This window comes from Pyrus communis, chromosome 7 (genome assembly GCF_963583255.1).
Source record: "Pyrus communis chromosome 7, drPyrComm1.1, whole genome shotgun sequence".
Classification (NCBI taxonomy): Eukaryota; Viridiplantae; Streptophyta; class Magnoliopsida; order Rosales; family Rosaceae; genus Pyrus; species Pyrus communis.
Window position 1 is genome coordinate 4,912,193 of NC_084809.1, and position 13,682 is coordinate 4,925,874.

A 13,682-nucleotide genomic window follows, 5' to 3' on the forward strand; every position below is an offset into this window, starting at 1 on the left:
CATCACAGTTGCACGTTAGCAGACAAAAGAGGCAGCTGCAAGCCTGCAACACACCAATTTCAGCGGTGTTGTCGCCGTGGTACGTGCAATTCGCGTTGTGGCTCTCTGTAATATACTATTTCTTCAGGGGACAAAACAGACAACTGCAAAAATATGATCAAATCGGATGACGTCAGCAAAACGACGCAAGCGTTGGTGTATTCGGTAATTAGCAACTTGTAATTTAACTTTATGAGTGCTTTTTTTTCTTTTGATTATTTTACTAATTTGTCTTTATTTAATTAAATTATTTCACCAAATTTGTCTTTTTTGCCTTGTATAGAATAATAGTCGGTGGGGCTTAATTGGCAATTGCCGGACAGATTCTGCGACGAATGACAGCTAAAAACCGCTTTTCACTTTTCAGATACCCATTTTTTCTTACGACATGGGTCCTTTTTTTCTCCAATTTCTGCTTTTTCCAAAGGCCGCTTTTCCTCACCTCCAATTTTATTCCACACTCTAACATTTATGACCGTTTGCGTAATTTTGTTTTGCAGCGGCTTCTATATACAGAGTATTGATATCCATACTAATTTTCGCTTTTTACGAGTTCGTTCAATTTCTGTGTGGATCAAAGAAATTGAAGAATATTAACAGTTAGAAATCACTAAAATATTTGGGAGGTAAAAACACGTGTATAAATAATAGTATCCTATGTCACTGGGTACTATTGTTTAGTGTATTTCTTTTCGTTTAAAAGTGAGAAATTTTAAGTACAATTCTCGTCAAAAACAAATTTAAACCATATTATTACTAGTCGATTGTAATATGATAATATCGTTTATTAAATAAAAATAACAGTATCCTACATAAATGTGTGGTGTTGCATTTTGTGGGCTTTTAATTGGCTGGACGAAAAAGCCCATAACAAGTTAAGAAATCATTCGACAAAACACGTGAAGGCGATAGAAAACTGGCGGGTATTATTGACTGTACGGTGTTTTATTGTAAGAAAACTTTTGAAAATTAGTTTTCTCGGTTTCTCTTTACTGACCACGTTACGCGCGAGTGGGAAGCGTGGCAACACATTTACCATGACAAATAGTTTTGTTCACCAGGTTGAACAATGAACTAATTTCAGTCCAAAGGAAACAAACATCTCAATGAATATTTATTATTTTTTTTCAGTTTATTTCTAATTTTATGGAGAAGGATGGAAATCTGTAATTAAAAGATCGTTTTTTAAAGCATGTTTTCTTTAGTTAATTCAACTTTTAAAAACTTTATGCATGATCATATAGTCTAACGACATTTAGTCTTTACTTTGTTGAAAGAGATATTAGGTTCAAATTTCGCATTTAACTGTTGTAAATAAAAACTTTAGAACAAGAGTTATTCAAAAAGGACTTCACGATACGTAAGATGATATCTTTCTCTAATAAATTCAATTGATTTTCTACTTAACTTGAAAGTATTTTGAGATCACATAATAATTAGAGGCATTGTACATTATATTTCAAAGAAGGAAAACTTCTTGAATAAAGCATATCAGTAATGCGCTCAATCTTTACAAAACTGACATGATAGTCATCCTGTTGGAAATGCTCTAATAACAATCAAATACAATGTTAAATTAATTAGATATATCATCAATCGAACATAATAATAATTACAAATTTAGATATACTCACAAGATTTATCTTCCTTACATATTGAAGAAAAATGAATTCGAATCATATAATTTGTCTCCAAATTCATGTGTTGCAGAAGTAAAAATGATTCAAAATTTTACTATATTTAGAAGAAAAAAAATTCCGATGTAAAAAATTATAACACGCGCTCCACGCAGAGCGTGGACTTGATGTTTATACTTTTCTTACAAAGAGATAAGTATGACTTACGCACACACTTACTGTTCCTCAGTTGAAGAAGTTTAGAGAGAGAAAGACAGAGAGAGAGAGTGGGAAGAGAGAGAAGAGTTTCAAAGCTTCACAGCACGTCCTCCTTCTCCCTCACTCTTGCTCTCTCTCCGCCTTTCCGCATTTGCCTCTGCCTTTTTCTCCCACTCTTTCTTTTCTCCCAAGGCTTAAAAAACAATTTCAGGTAATTACCAATCCAAATTATGACGCAATAATTCTGTTGACGTCCCTCACTTCCGCAGCTCCATTGCTTCTTAATTCGTTGAATCTTAGCTCTTAAGGTTTTTTATTTTATCTTTTCCTGCTAAAATATTCCCAGATAAACAAATCACTACCTTTTCCAGAAAGCTCTCTGCATTTCTTCCGCATTATTTATTTCAATAATCTCCATTGATTTCACTCAGCGTTTGCTTAGTTATTATTTCACCTCTCCACTTTCTCTGTAAGTTCATCCCATTGGTTTTCTTTTTACGAGAATCACATGCTTCTGTATATTTGATTCTCTTGTGAAGTTGTTTTATTTTTGTATTTTGGCAATTGGGTTTCCATTTTCTGGGAAATTAAGATCATGGGTTGTTTTATTTTTGTATAATTAATAATTATGTTTTAATTACGTGGTTTTTGTTCTTGGATTAGTTTTCAGATTGGAAGATGATTTGTAAGTGATTGGATAGAGAAAAGGAGAATTGAGAAGTATTCCAAAACTTGGGATCAATGGGAAGGAAGAGATCTGTTTTGGAGCACAAGAACTTGAAGATCTATGCTGCGGTTTCAGTGGGGTTGCTTTTGATCTACTTTGCTCAAGTTTCTCTTGGAGCAACTAGTTCTACTGATGGTAATTCTCTACTTATTCGATAGGCTTTTCGCTGTAATGTGGCTTCGGTGTGGTGTTTTTCGGAGTTCATATGCGTTGGTTTAGTGTAATTTTGTGTGGAAACATGTTTACTTGATTGTTGTTCTTAATTCTTATGGTTAATTGGAGATCTAACCACTTATTGGATGTGTTTTACTTGTGGTTTGATCAGTTGCTGCAATTAACAACTTACACGCTGCGCTTGGCACGCCTGTGCTTCGCGGGTGGACTTCTGCTGGAGGAGACCCGTGTGGTGAAGCATGGCAAGGTGTTCAATGCAACGATTCTGTAATATTGGAAATGTACGTTAATCTCTTGCTCGCCTTCTTTTATTGATAGAAATTTTTAATCGTAACATGTAAATTGTCAGTGGCTTATGGTTCTAATGATTTTATAGAGTTCTTAATGGCACTAATTTGGGAGGAGAACTGGGTGAAAACTTGGGAATGTTTGCTTCAATACGGGCTATGTAAGTTGTACTCGCTCACTCTCTCTCTGGTTGTTGAACTTGATGTGTGTTTACGTGTGTGAGGTTGTTGGTTTGTTATATCTTTTGCTTCAAGTTATTTTTTCATTCACTGGCATTAAAATCCTTTATATTGTTCTTAATTTCAAGATAAAACTGGCAAAATGGGAGTGATATGCAAGAGGGGGCGATTGCGAGTAGATTTTTCTGTTTAAAGTTAGCTGCATGTTTTTTTACATGAAGTTATTTACTTTGGATGATAGTGTGGGTGCCAAGCTCATTCCTAGATGGTGTTCGACATGGCTTATTAGGATGATAGTGCATTTGACAATGTGAATTGTTTCAATTGTGCATGTGCGCGCCACATATAGAATGCAAACTGTCGGGGAATGATCGTAGAATACTTGCCTCACATCATAATATGTAGCTGACCTTATGTTTTTTTTATACATTTGTGGATTATTGACATTGGTGGTTGTGTGCAGAGATCTAAGCAACAATCATATCGGAGGAAGTATTCCATCCAATTTACCTGCCACCCTGCGAAGCTTGTATGTTCAACCTCTTTATGGAATTATAATGTTGTACTGCAAATAATTAAATACTAGCCCGAGACTGCTGAAATATTTCTACCTGTTGTGCTCACATCCTTGTGCAAAAGATTTGATAGTCTTTACCTTTGGCAGTTTTCTTTCAGGTAACCAATTTACCGGAAGCATCCCAGTTTCTGTAGCCTCGTTAACTGTGCTCACAGCAATGTAAGTCATCAATTTGCTAGCTTTTGGTACAGCATAGCAGCTCCCAGTTTTTTCTGTGACTGTTTCTAAGTTATGCTGTTTCGCCAATCAGGTCTCTTAATAATAATCAATTAACCGGAGAAATACCAGATTCCTTCCAAGGCATTCCAGGGTTGACCAACTTGTAGGTTCTTATTCTGAAATTTTGGGAATTATACTTTCCAGACTACTATTGTTGTCTATTAGCGGCTGATATACACATTTACTGTTTGCAGAGATTTTTCCAGTAACAATTTGAGCGGCCAACTGCCACCCTCTCTAAGAAGCCTAATAACCCTGACCACTCTGTGAGTATCTTGTGTCTGAGGTTTTTCAATAAGCATACTTTATCTCGATGAGTTGAGCTAACTCCTCTATTGGCAGACATTTGCAGAACAATCAGCTGTCTGGAACCATCGACGTTTTGCAGGATCTTCCCCTGAGTGACTTGTAATCCTCTAAACAACTCATGTTATTTGTCATATACAGTACTCAGAAGTTTATAATTTTATCTTGCCTTCTGATTATGTCTGCTGTTTCTTTCCCATCGTAAATGATTTTCTGCCTTGTTGAACAGGAATATAGAGAACAACCTTTTTGCTGGACCCATACCTGAAAAGTTGCTCAGCATCCCGAATTTCAAGTGCGGTTTCACACACTGTAGACTTATCGTTAAATGAAGCGTTAAGTTTTATTGTTATCAAGGAAAGAGATTCTGCACATAGCTAATTCTTATATTTGTAATGCAGAAAAGATGGGAATCCATTCAATTCTTCTCTTGCTCCAGTCGCTCCACCAACATCCCCGTTGACTCCACCCACATCCACATTGAGGCCGCCAGCAGCTCCACTGCCATTTTGGGGACCACCTACTGGGAAAACACCTGGCAGAAGTCCTTCAAAAAATGGGACGGTTGATGGACCATCTTCACAAGATACATCAAATTCTGGAAGGCCGAAGAAATTTCTAACTAAGAAAAGGGTGGTTGGAATATCAATTGGAGGGGCTTTCGTGTTTATTATTTTTATACTAGCGATTCTGTTTTTTATGCCAAGACGTAGTAGACGAAGAGAAGAGGCTGACGGAATTTCCAAGCGGCATCAAATAGGTGCATATACTGGTGACAGGGAAAATCCTCCCGGGGACAATGGGTCCTTGGTGGTTCTACCGATCAATCAAATACAGAAGGGTAACTTCTCTCACTTTTTTCTTCAGTTTAATTTCTTTCTTCAGCCGTCCAATTTTATTAATCTTATTCTAAGAAACTCACTAAAATCTTGGTGAACAGTTCCAAAAGAAGCAGTTGTGAGGCCGAAAGAGGATGATGAATCAGAAACCAGAAGAACATGGGCAATTCCAAAGCCAAATGATGAGCAAGATAGAAAGGTACATAAAATGGCTGCAGCACCAAAGCGAGAGGATAGTTTGAGTGCACTTGATTTGTATTCGATGCCTGCTCCTCCTCCTCCACCTCTCCCTCCTCCACCACCGCCTGTTCCGAAGGTCATTGTGAAGCCAATTGTGCCTACGGAACTGCCTACGCAGAAGCCTGCCACCAAAAGTCCAAACCGTACAATTTCTGCAAAGCCGTTTACCATTGCTTCCCTTCAGCAACATACAAACAGCTTTTCTCCGGATAACCTTCTAGGATCAGGCATGCTGGGAAGTGTCTATAGGGCACAGCTACCTAGCGGAAAGGTCTGTTTTTATGATGGGTTTTGCTTTTATTGCATATACCTAATGGCTGAGTCGTTGAATGAAATTTATGTTTGGTGCTTGTTTTGTACCATTTTAGTAATTTCGTTATGCTAGGTCCACCAGCATTGCTTGATTGCTTTCAACAGCTTTCTTGTTTACAGTTTATTTATTATCTGCTATGTGTACTTCAAACCTGAGAGTTCTTTCTGAACCATAGGATCGATGAAATAACCATGTGGCATGGGTACATCCAATTCTTTATATAGGGATTCGGTGCTTCATGTTCATTATGTGATAAGTTTTTAGAAAACCAAAACCCATTTTTCCCTTCATTCCAAGAATATATAAATTGACATGTAGAGAGTTTCCATTTTCATTGACATCAAATGTCAAATTTGATAAGCAAGTTCAGGACGATCAAAATCAAGCTGTCAAACTTGATAAGCGATTTCAGGGAGACTTCATAATATCTATGAATTTCACTTTAAGCAGAAAAGATGTGGATATTTTACTTTATAAAGACTAAAGGTTAAATGAAGTCTTATCTACATTTGCAAAAACATCAAGGCATAGGACAGAGTTGCATGAAGAGAGTTATTTCATTTTTTCAGGTACTTTTGTATGCATGAAGATAATCTTCTCCCTTCCGGCGTCATGTGCTTCTATCTCTTGTGATCGAGCAGTTTCTGTTATATGGATAGAATAGTTTAGAAACTGACACTATTCTTTTGGGATGCTTTTGCAGCTACTTGCAGTCAAGAAATTGGACAAAAGAGCTTCTAGTCAGCAGAAAGATGACGAGTTTCTTGACCTGGTAAACAGCATTGACAGAATCCGGCATGCTAATGTTGTCGAGCTTATGGGTTACTGTGCAGAGCATGGTCAAAGGCTTCTTATCTACGAGTATTGCAGTAATGGTTCACTGCATGATGCTCTGCACATAGATGATGAATTCAAGAAGAAACTCCCGTGGAATACTCGTATTAGAATGGCACTTGAAGCTGCAAGAGCCTTAGAGTGAGTACAATTTCCAAACATAGTCATGACACTTCTTTTTCCCTGATCAAATGGTAATCGGAGATACAGTGAGTCTAATCCGTTTTTGTTTTGTTCGAGAAGGTATTTACATGAAGTCTGTCAGCCACCTATTGTACACAGAAATTTCAAGGCTGCCAACCTTCTCCTTGATGATGACCTTTCCGTGCGCGTTTCTGACTGTGGCTTGGCTCCCTTGATATCATTGGGATCTGTGAGTCAGGTGAGTCATAGTTCTACAATTTTTTTAGTTGCTTTTTTTCTACAAAGGGTCACGAGTCACAAGTTCATAACCAACATTGACGACTTAAGTGTTTTGGAGAAATTTATTTTATTTCTTCTTCGTGATTTTAATTAGTAGGAGAATTTTTTGTGATGGGTGCTTTCTCCATTTTGATTGTATACAAGTATAGATAAATAGCCTGCAAATGAACAGTAACAAAGAAAAGTAGTGTAAGAATGGAAACGATTCCTTTGCATCTTAAATGGATGTAATTTTGCATTCTAATGTTAGCCAATATACATTTGCTTTTCCCTGATAGTTTTGTAGCTTTTGGTCATTCCCGTTGGTTTGATTTTCCCTTCCTGACCTCGAAGCTTGCTTATTGGACTATCAGTCTTCCTTGTTACTTTGTTTTTGAAAGACTTGCAGTTTCTTGATTGTCCACTTGGGCTTTTCAGGCACACTATTGTAGAGCCATTGAACTGATGATACTACTTACCGTCATCGCCAATGCTACTTACTAATACTAAACTGTTTCTTACTATCAGTTGTCAGGACAGCTTCTATCAGCCTATGGTTATGGAGCTCCAGAATTTGAGTCAGGAATTTATACTCATCAGAGTGATGTTTACAGCTTTGGGGTGGTAATGTTGGAACTATTAACTGGCCGGAAGTCCCATGACAGGTGAGAAGAATGACAAATTCAAGTTCTTAATTGCATTCTCACCCCCTTCCTCTCGACTCCTGCTTAATTTGTTTAGTATCTGAAAATTTTGAATTTACAGCACAAGGAACCGAGGGGAGCAATTCCTGGTTAGATGGGCCACTACCCAGCTTCATGACATTGATGCACTATCGAGGATGGTTGATCCTTCTCTAAATGGACAATATCCTACAAAGTCTTTATCGCATTTTGCAGACATTATATCTCAATGCATTCAGGTGAGCAACACCTTTTTGACTTCTTAAATTATGTAGTTAAGTAAGACTTTGTTTTATGGAGTTTGGGACATAATATTCTTCAACACGGGCATCAATCGGTTGGTAGACATAAATTACCTGGTATATCTATTCGGTCAAAATATATAACATGCTTTAAATGCTCATACGCATAAGTTTGATTTACCATATATGTTGTTTTACTACCTCCACTTCAAAACGAACCATATTCCTAACACGGATTGTATTCTACAGTCGGAGCCAGAGTTCAGGCCACCAATGTCTGGAGTTGTCCAAGACCTATTAGACATGATACGGCGAGAGCCTAATGGCAGTGGATCAAGTGAAGACTCACTCTCATGAAAAAAGACCTAATGACCACACTGTTAATGATGGGGATGCACTAGTTGCGGCTACTACTAAGAAGAGACATCCGCGTAAACATGCAGCAGATGATGGCCGGAACTGTCACCACCAACGTTTGCATCACAAGCGTTTCCAGAAAACTCACTGCAATCAACCAGACAAAGGTTCTGGAATGTGAATAGCCCGACAGTCCGATTTTGGTGTTCGATATTTTGTGGTCATTCTATTATTATTTTAACTCGTTCAACGTCGTCTGTCCTGCAAAAATTAGCTAACCAATTGTTTGGCAATTTGTCACTAGAAATTCTTGATAGTGAATGATTTTCGGCTTGTGTATATCTGTGATGCCTTACAAACTTGATTTGCTACCGGTTCAGGCGTTCTATTCCATTTCCTAACCGATCTGCACTGCGAATTTTCGACGGATTGAAATGCCGAATACCCGAATCACTCGTAAGGAACGGCAGGAATTTGATTCGTTCTGTCATTAGGTTCTTCACTCACAGGCTGATCTGATTGTAGTTTTAGCAACTTTTTGTGAATGCCTGAGTGAAGATGAAGTTGAAACTGGTTTTGGTACGACCAATTGGGCTGCATGTATTCCGATTTCCGCGTATTTGATAAATTGCCCACATGTGAGGAGGTATACTGAAATATAAAGCCGTTACATAGGCAATTTACGTGTGTCGGAGAGTAAAAGTTAATAATAATTAGCGGTTGGTTGAAACCATTTTGATAGGTGTTAAATAGTTAGAACAAATTTGATAGCTTAGTGATTGTGGTTGTATTTAATCACCGCCATTTTCGTTCCCTTGATGCAATCCTGTAATGCAAGACTAGAAGAATTTGGAAAATATACATGTGAGGGTCCTTCGAGGACCATCCAAATGTTTTGTACAAGTTCCTTTTGTACCTACCAAGTATTTGATGTAATGCATTTTAGGCATATCTCGACAGGTTGCGTCGACATCACAGACATATTCTTATCTAAACTTAAACCTTGAACATTGAGACCTCATAAGATTCAAATTCTGAATTTGCAACTGAACGCACATGAACCATTTGAATAGTAATCAAATCCAATACATGACGATGTTACGCGCCTCTTACATTTAAATTTAATTTCTATCTATACACTAAATGAAAATAAATCTAGTGAGTGTGACAGTCTTAATTAAATAAATACGCCTCCAAATCTCACTGATAAGGAAATGACTGAAAACTACGATTTTTTTCTTTCCATTTTTTAATGTCTAAAATATGACACGTCGGATCAAACAGAAGGCCCCACACCGCGCTTCCCCGCCAAACGGTTTTATATAATATTTTCTCTGATTTTCTGTTTCAATTTTCCCAGGAAACAAACGGCTCCCACTAGAACCAAGGCCGTACGTACACTCTTTTGTCTCACCAATCAACCGCAATAACCTCTCTCTCTCTCTCTCTCATTTTCCGTGATCGACGATTCCGATTCCCAAAACCTCTAACTCTCGCATTCCCGATTAGGATTCCCATTGTTGTCGCACAGTCAACAGAGCGTGGATCTCCTGGTTCGCCCCCATGAATCGATACGATCCGAACCCTTTCGCCGACGAGGAGGTCAATCCCTTTGCGGTGAGTGCCGTTACAGACCTACATTTACGTATACGAGTTTTCGGGATTGGAATTGCTGAAATGTTGCGCGATATCTTCAATCTGTTTTCGTTTCTCTTTGATATTTGATTGCAACAGGAATTTGAAATCCGCAATGTAGCTTCCGTTTACGTTATTAGAAAAGGAAGAAAATGAAAGAAATAAAATGTTTTTGGGATGTGAAATTGGAGAATTTGATCCGACTGGAGGGGATGTTCCCGCCCCCTTGCATCCGAGCTTGTATTGCTTCCAGATTAGAGTAGTTTAGAATATCGAATTTGTAAAGAACGTTCCTTTCGTTTGTAACTTTCCATTTTACTACGTTTTTTGTTTTGTTAAATTTGTAGAATCCTGGAGGTGGAGGTGTTGCCCCTGCAAACCCAAGGCTTTCGCCCCTTCCTCCGGAACCCTATGATCGCAATGCAACAATTGATATTCCTCTTGATAATTCAAAGGTAGGTCAATACATGCAAGATGCTGAGTCACATTGTCAGGGCTTTTTATTCATCTGTTATTAACTTGTTTTACAAGCAATTAATGGTTTCTGTTTCCTTGTCATTTTTTGTTGCTTTAGGGTTTACAAGCAAAGGAGAAGGAACTCAAAGCTAAAGAGGCTGAATTGAAAAAGAGGGAACAGGTGCCTTCCCATAAACAAATTTCCCAGACTGTTACACGTAATTGTTGCAATGAGAACAAGAATAATCAACCACTTTTGATTGAATGTTTCGGTGAACAAACTATTTGATCCAAGTTTTTTTGTTTGGACACCATTATACAGTCCTTGCAACATTGATTTGAATGAGATTTTTATGCTTTTAGACAAGTTACTCTTCTATTTAGTAAGTGGAGTTTATGATGTTATTATCCATTTCCAGGAACTAAAGCGGAAAGAAGATGCCATACAACGAGGTTCATCCTTTTTCTGATATGTTCTTGTGAAAAACTATGACACCCAAAGTCCAAATTTGTGATTCCCTTGTTTTGTTTGGCAGCTGGAGTTGTTATAGAGGAGAAGAACTGGCCTCCATTTTTCCCCATCATCCATCATGACATTGCAAACGAAATCCCAATCCATCTACAGAGGATCCAGTATGTTGCGTTCACAACATATTTGGGTAGGTTAAGTTTTATTTAATTTCTTTTGTGATCGTCCATACAGGTGCCTCAGTTTCCACATGATATTTGATTGCATAGTTTTCGTTGATCGCTTTTTTTGTTGTACATACTTTAGTAGTTTGAGATTAAAACTGCTTAAAAAAGTTATATCATTGCCAGAAAACAGGATCTAGAGGCAATATAGATCGCATGCTTTGTTCAAACTTACTTCTTACAATTTTCAGAGCTGAGAATTGCTTTTGCTTTATTTGGTTGGGTTGAGGCGATCTTGTTGAACTTTTTACACCGTACCTTGTTTTGGTACCAAAAGATCTTCTAAGTTCAAACTATTAAATCAAATTGTTCTGTGGTTGCTTAAATTGACAAAGTTCATGGCGTCTCTCAGGTTTGATTGTGTGTCTTCTGTGGAATTTTCTGGCAGTTACCGTAGCCTGGATCAAGGGAGAAGGTTTGATCTGTGACTTAGTGTAAACGTATTAACCATTATAAATAAACTCATAATTTAGTCTGAACTTGTATCCTCTTGCAGGTGTAATAATTTGGCTTCTGGCTATAATCTACTTCCTAGCAAGTGTTCCTGTAGCCTATTTCGTCTGGTATCGCCCTCTTTATCGTGCTATGAGGTAATTAAAATTCCATGGATATGACCTTGTTGTACATCACTATGCCAAAATTGTATACGAGATTCGAGGCCTATGCATTTGATGATTGTGCACTTCTCTGTCATTTGTCCAACCTACCTTATATCTTATACTTTTTTTTTCTGTTGTTTTTTCATCCTAACATATTAGGTCTCATAGTTGTAATTATGTACCATCTATTACAGGACTGATAGTGCTCTGAGTTTTGTTGGGTTTTTCTTGTCTTATCTGGTGAGTTTATTTTTGTTCTTCCTGCAGTTACATTTTCTGCATTCAAGATGTGAAAATTAGCTCACTTTCGTGCCCTGATTTTTTGCAGCTCCATATTTTGTTTTGTATTTACGCTGCAATTGCTCCTCCAATCTTTTTAAAAGGGAAATCTATCACGTAAGTTAAGTTTTCTTAGCTGTGCAGTCTACAAGGTTTAGTAATGGCTCAGTTGCATTCATTCTTTCGTTTAGGGAGAAACGAGGCAGATATGCAAAATGAATAAGGGATGCATCATTCAAAATCATACTTTTCAGCTTCACATTGCTCTAGTGTATAATTTGCATCCATGTGTGGGCTACTCCTATAATTATGATTTCGTGCAGATCTTGTTAGTTAAACTGTTCTCCCAATATTTGCTTCTTCTAGTCGTATTCCATTTGTCGTAATGAAATGATGTATATTAATCATATTTCCTCCTGAATACCGTTTTCTTTCTGTTCTGAAGCTGTTTTTTCTATGGTGTGATCATGTTGACAGGGGTATTTTGCCTGCCATAGAACTGCTGAGTTACAATGTTTCGGTTGGGGTAAGTTTCGGGCTTTCAGTATCCCATGTAGGCTTCGAGATAGACAAATTTGTTTTTCAGCAAGAAAGTAATCTAGCAGTGTTACTGATAAGAATTTCAATACAACCGAAAACCTTGAACTGTTATTCTGCTCTGTCAGTGGTTTGAATTTTTCTTTTGAGTTGATGACCTGGTGAAGACTCAGACTTTGTTTCTTCCTTTCAGATACTCTACTTGATTGGATTTGGGTTGTACGTCTGCGAAACCCTTCTCAGCATCTGGGTTATTCAGGTACGACGATTAACCAACTTGCATTGTTCTCTTGCCCTTAACTCTGCATTTCCTCCCCCTCCCCATCGAAACTAATTCTTCGTGTGTCGCATTTGCAGCAAGTATACACGTATTTCCGAGGCAGCGGAAAGGCAGAACAGGTGAAGCGGGAGGCTGCACGAAGCACCATGATGGCGGCAATGTGAAGTGGCGAAAACCTATGGATTTGGGGTAGAAACTTGTTAGGATTGTTTGTTTTTTTTTTTTTGGTCAATGGTTTCTTCACAAACCAGAAGATTTGGGGATACTAGTTAGGCCGTGCAGTCAGATGGATGTTGCTCATTGAGTTCCTACTTTTGTTCATTGAGTGGTAGTTCATGATTTTTAGTCACATAGGCTTTCCTTCGATTGTCTCTACAGTTTTGAATTTGCTTCAACTTCAGTCTCTGTATTCATATATAAATAACTGAAAACATTAACGCGTTTGGTAACTGTTTTCGCTTTCAAGTGAAAACTATTTCGAAAGTGATTTGACGAACGTTTTCGCTTTATGTATAACTAGGAAATGATTTTTTTTCTTGGGATCAAATTGTGAATTTTGTTGTCAGAGAACATGTGACATAAAGTCCGTGACACTTTTCGAAGTAAGGATGGATTTTAGTTAAATAGTAATTATTAAATTCATTGAATTTAATTTTCATACACTTTTATACTTCAAAAGTAATTATGAAATAAGTACTTATATTTAATGCTAACCATCAAAGTGCTTCTGACTCTAGTCGATAAGGGGTGTGATATTTACACACAATTTTTTACTTCTCACACACTCTTTTAATTTTTTACTGTTGGATCGGATGAATTGAAGAAGATCAAGGAACAGAAATTCATAAGAGGTGTTTGAGAAGTGAAAAATTGTGTGGATAGCACATCCGTGGATAAAATATAACTCAGAAGTGTTTATACCTCACAAAAGCACACTAAGATTAAGCAG

General features: G+C 37.5%; 2 protein-coding genes across 3 annotated transcripts; both read left to right on the forward strand.

The window, feature by feature from the left end:
- The first annotated feature begins 1,913 nt into the window (after window positions 1–1,913).
- On the forward strand, window positions 1,914–8,593 carry LOC137739629 (protein STRUBBELIG-RECEPTOR FAMILY 3-like). 2 transcript variants are annotated; one of them, XM_068479267.1, is made up of 17 exons: window positions 1,914–2,343; window positions 2,538–2,736; window positions 2,927–3,056; window positions 3,152–3,223; window positions 3,706–3,771; window positions 3,907–3,978; window positions 4,070–4,141; window positions 4,233–4,304; window positions 4,381–4,446; window positions 4,574–4,639; window positions 4,746–5,185; window positions 5,285–5,694; window positions 6,440–6,711; window positions 6,814–6,952; window positions 7,501–7,637; window positions 7,738–7,894; window positions 8,147–8,593. In XM_068479267.1, the coding sequence occupies exons 2-17, from the start codon at window positions 2,616–2,618 to the stop codon at window positions 8,252–8,254; spliced, it is 2,400 nt and encodes a 799-aa protein (XP_068335368.1). In that variant the 5' UTR covers window positions 1,914–2,343; window positions 2,538–2,615; the 3' UTR covers window positions 8,255–8,593. The 2 variants fall into 2 exon arrangements, with proteins under 2 accessions (XP_068335368.1, XP_068335369.1); XM_068479268.1 differs by having other exon boundaries at window positions 2,545–2,736.
- A 1,134-nt stretch (window positions 8,594–9,727) lies between these two features.
- LOC137740875 (secretory carrier-associated membrane protein 1-like) lies at window positions 9,728–12,997 on the forward strand. The gene is made up of 12 exons (XM_068480678.1): window positions 9,728–9,871; window positions 10,237–10,344; window positions 10,464–10,526; window positions 10,765–10,798; window positions 10,882–11,004; window positions 11,391–11,453; window positions 11,535–11,628; window positions 11,832–11,877; window positions 11,966–12,033; window positions 12,394–12,442; window positions 12,647–12,712; window positions 12,811–12,997. The coding sequence occupies exons 1-12, from the start codon at window positions 9,818–9,820 to the stop codon at window positions 12,895–12,897; spliced, it is 855 nt and encodes a 284-aa protein (XP_068336779.1). The 5' UTR covers window positions 9,728–9,817; the 3' UTR covers window positions 12,898–12,997.
- Window positions 12,998–13,682: the final 685 nt, after the last annotated feature.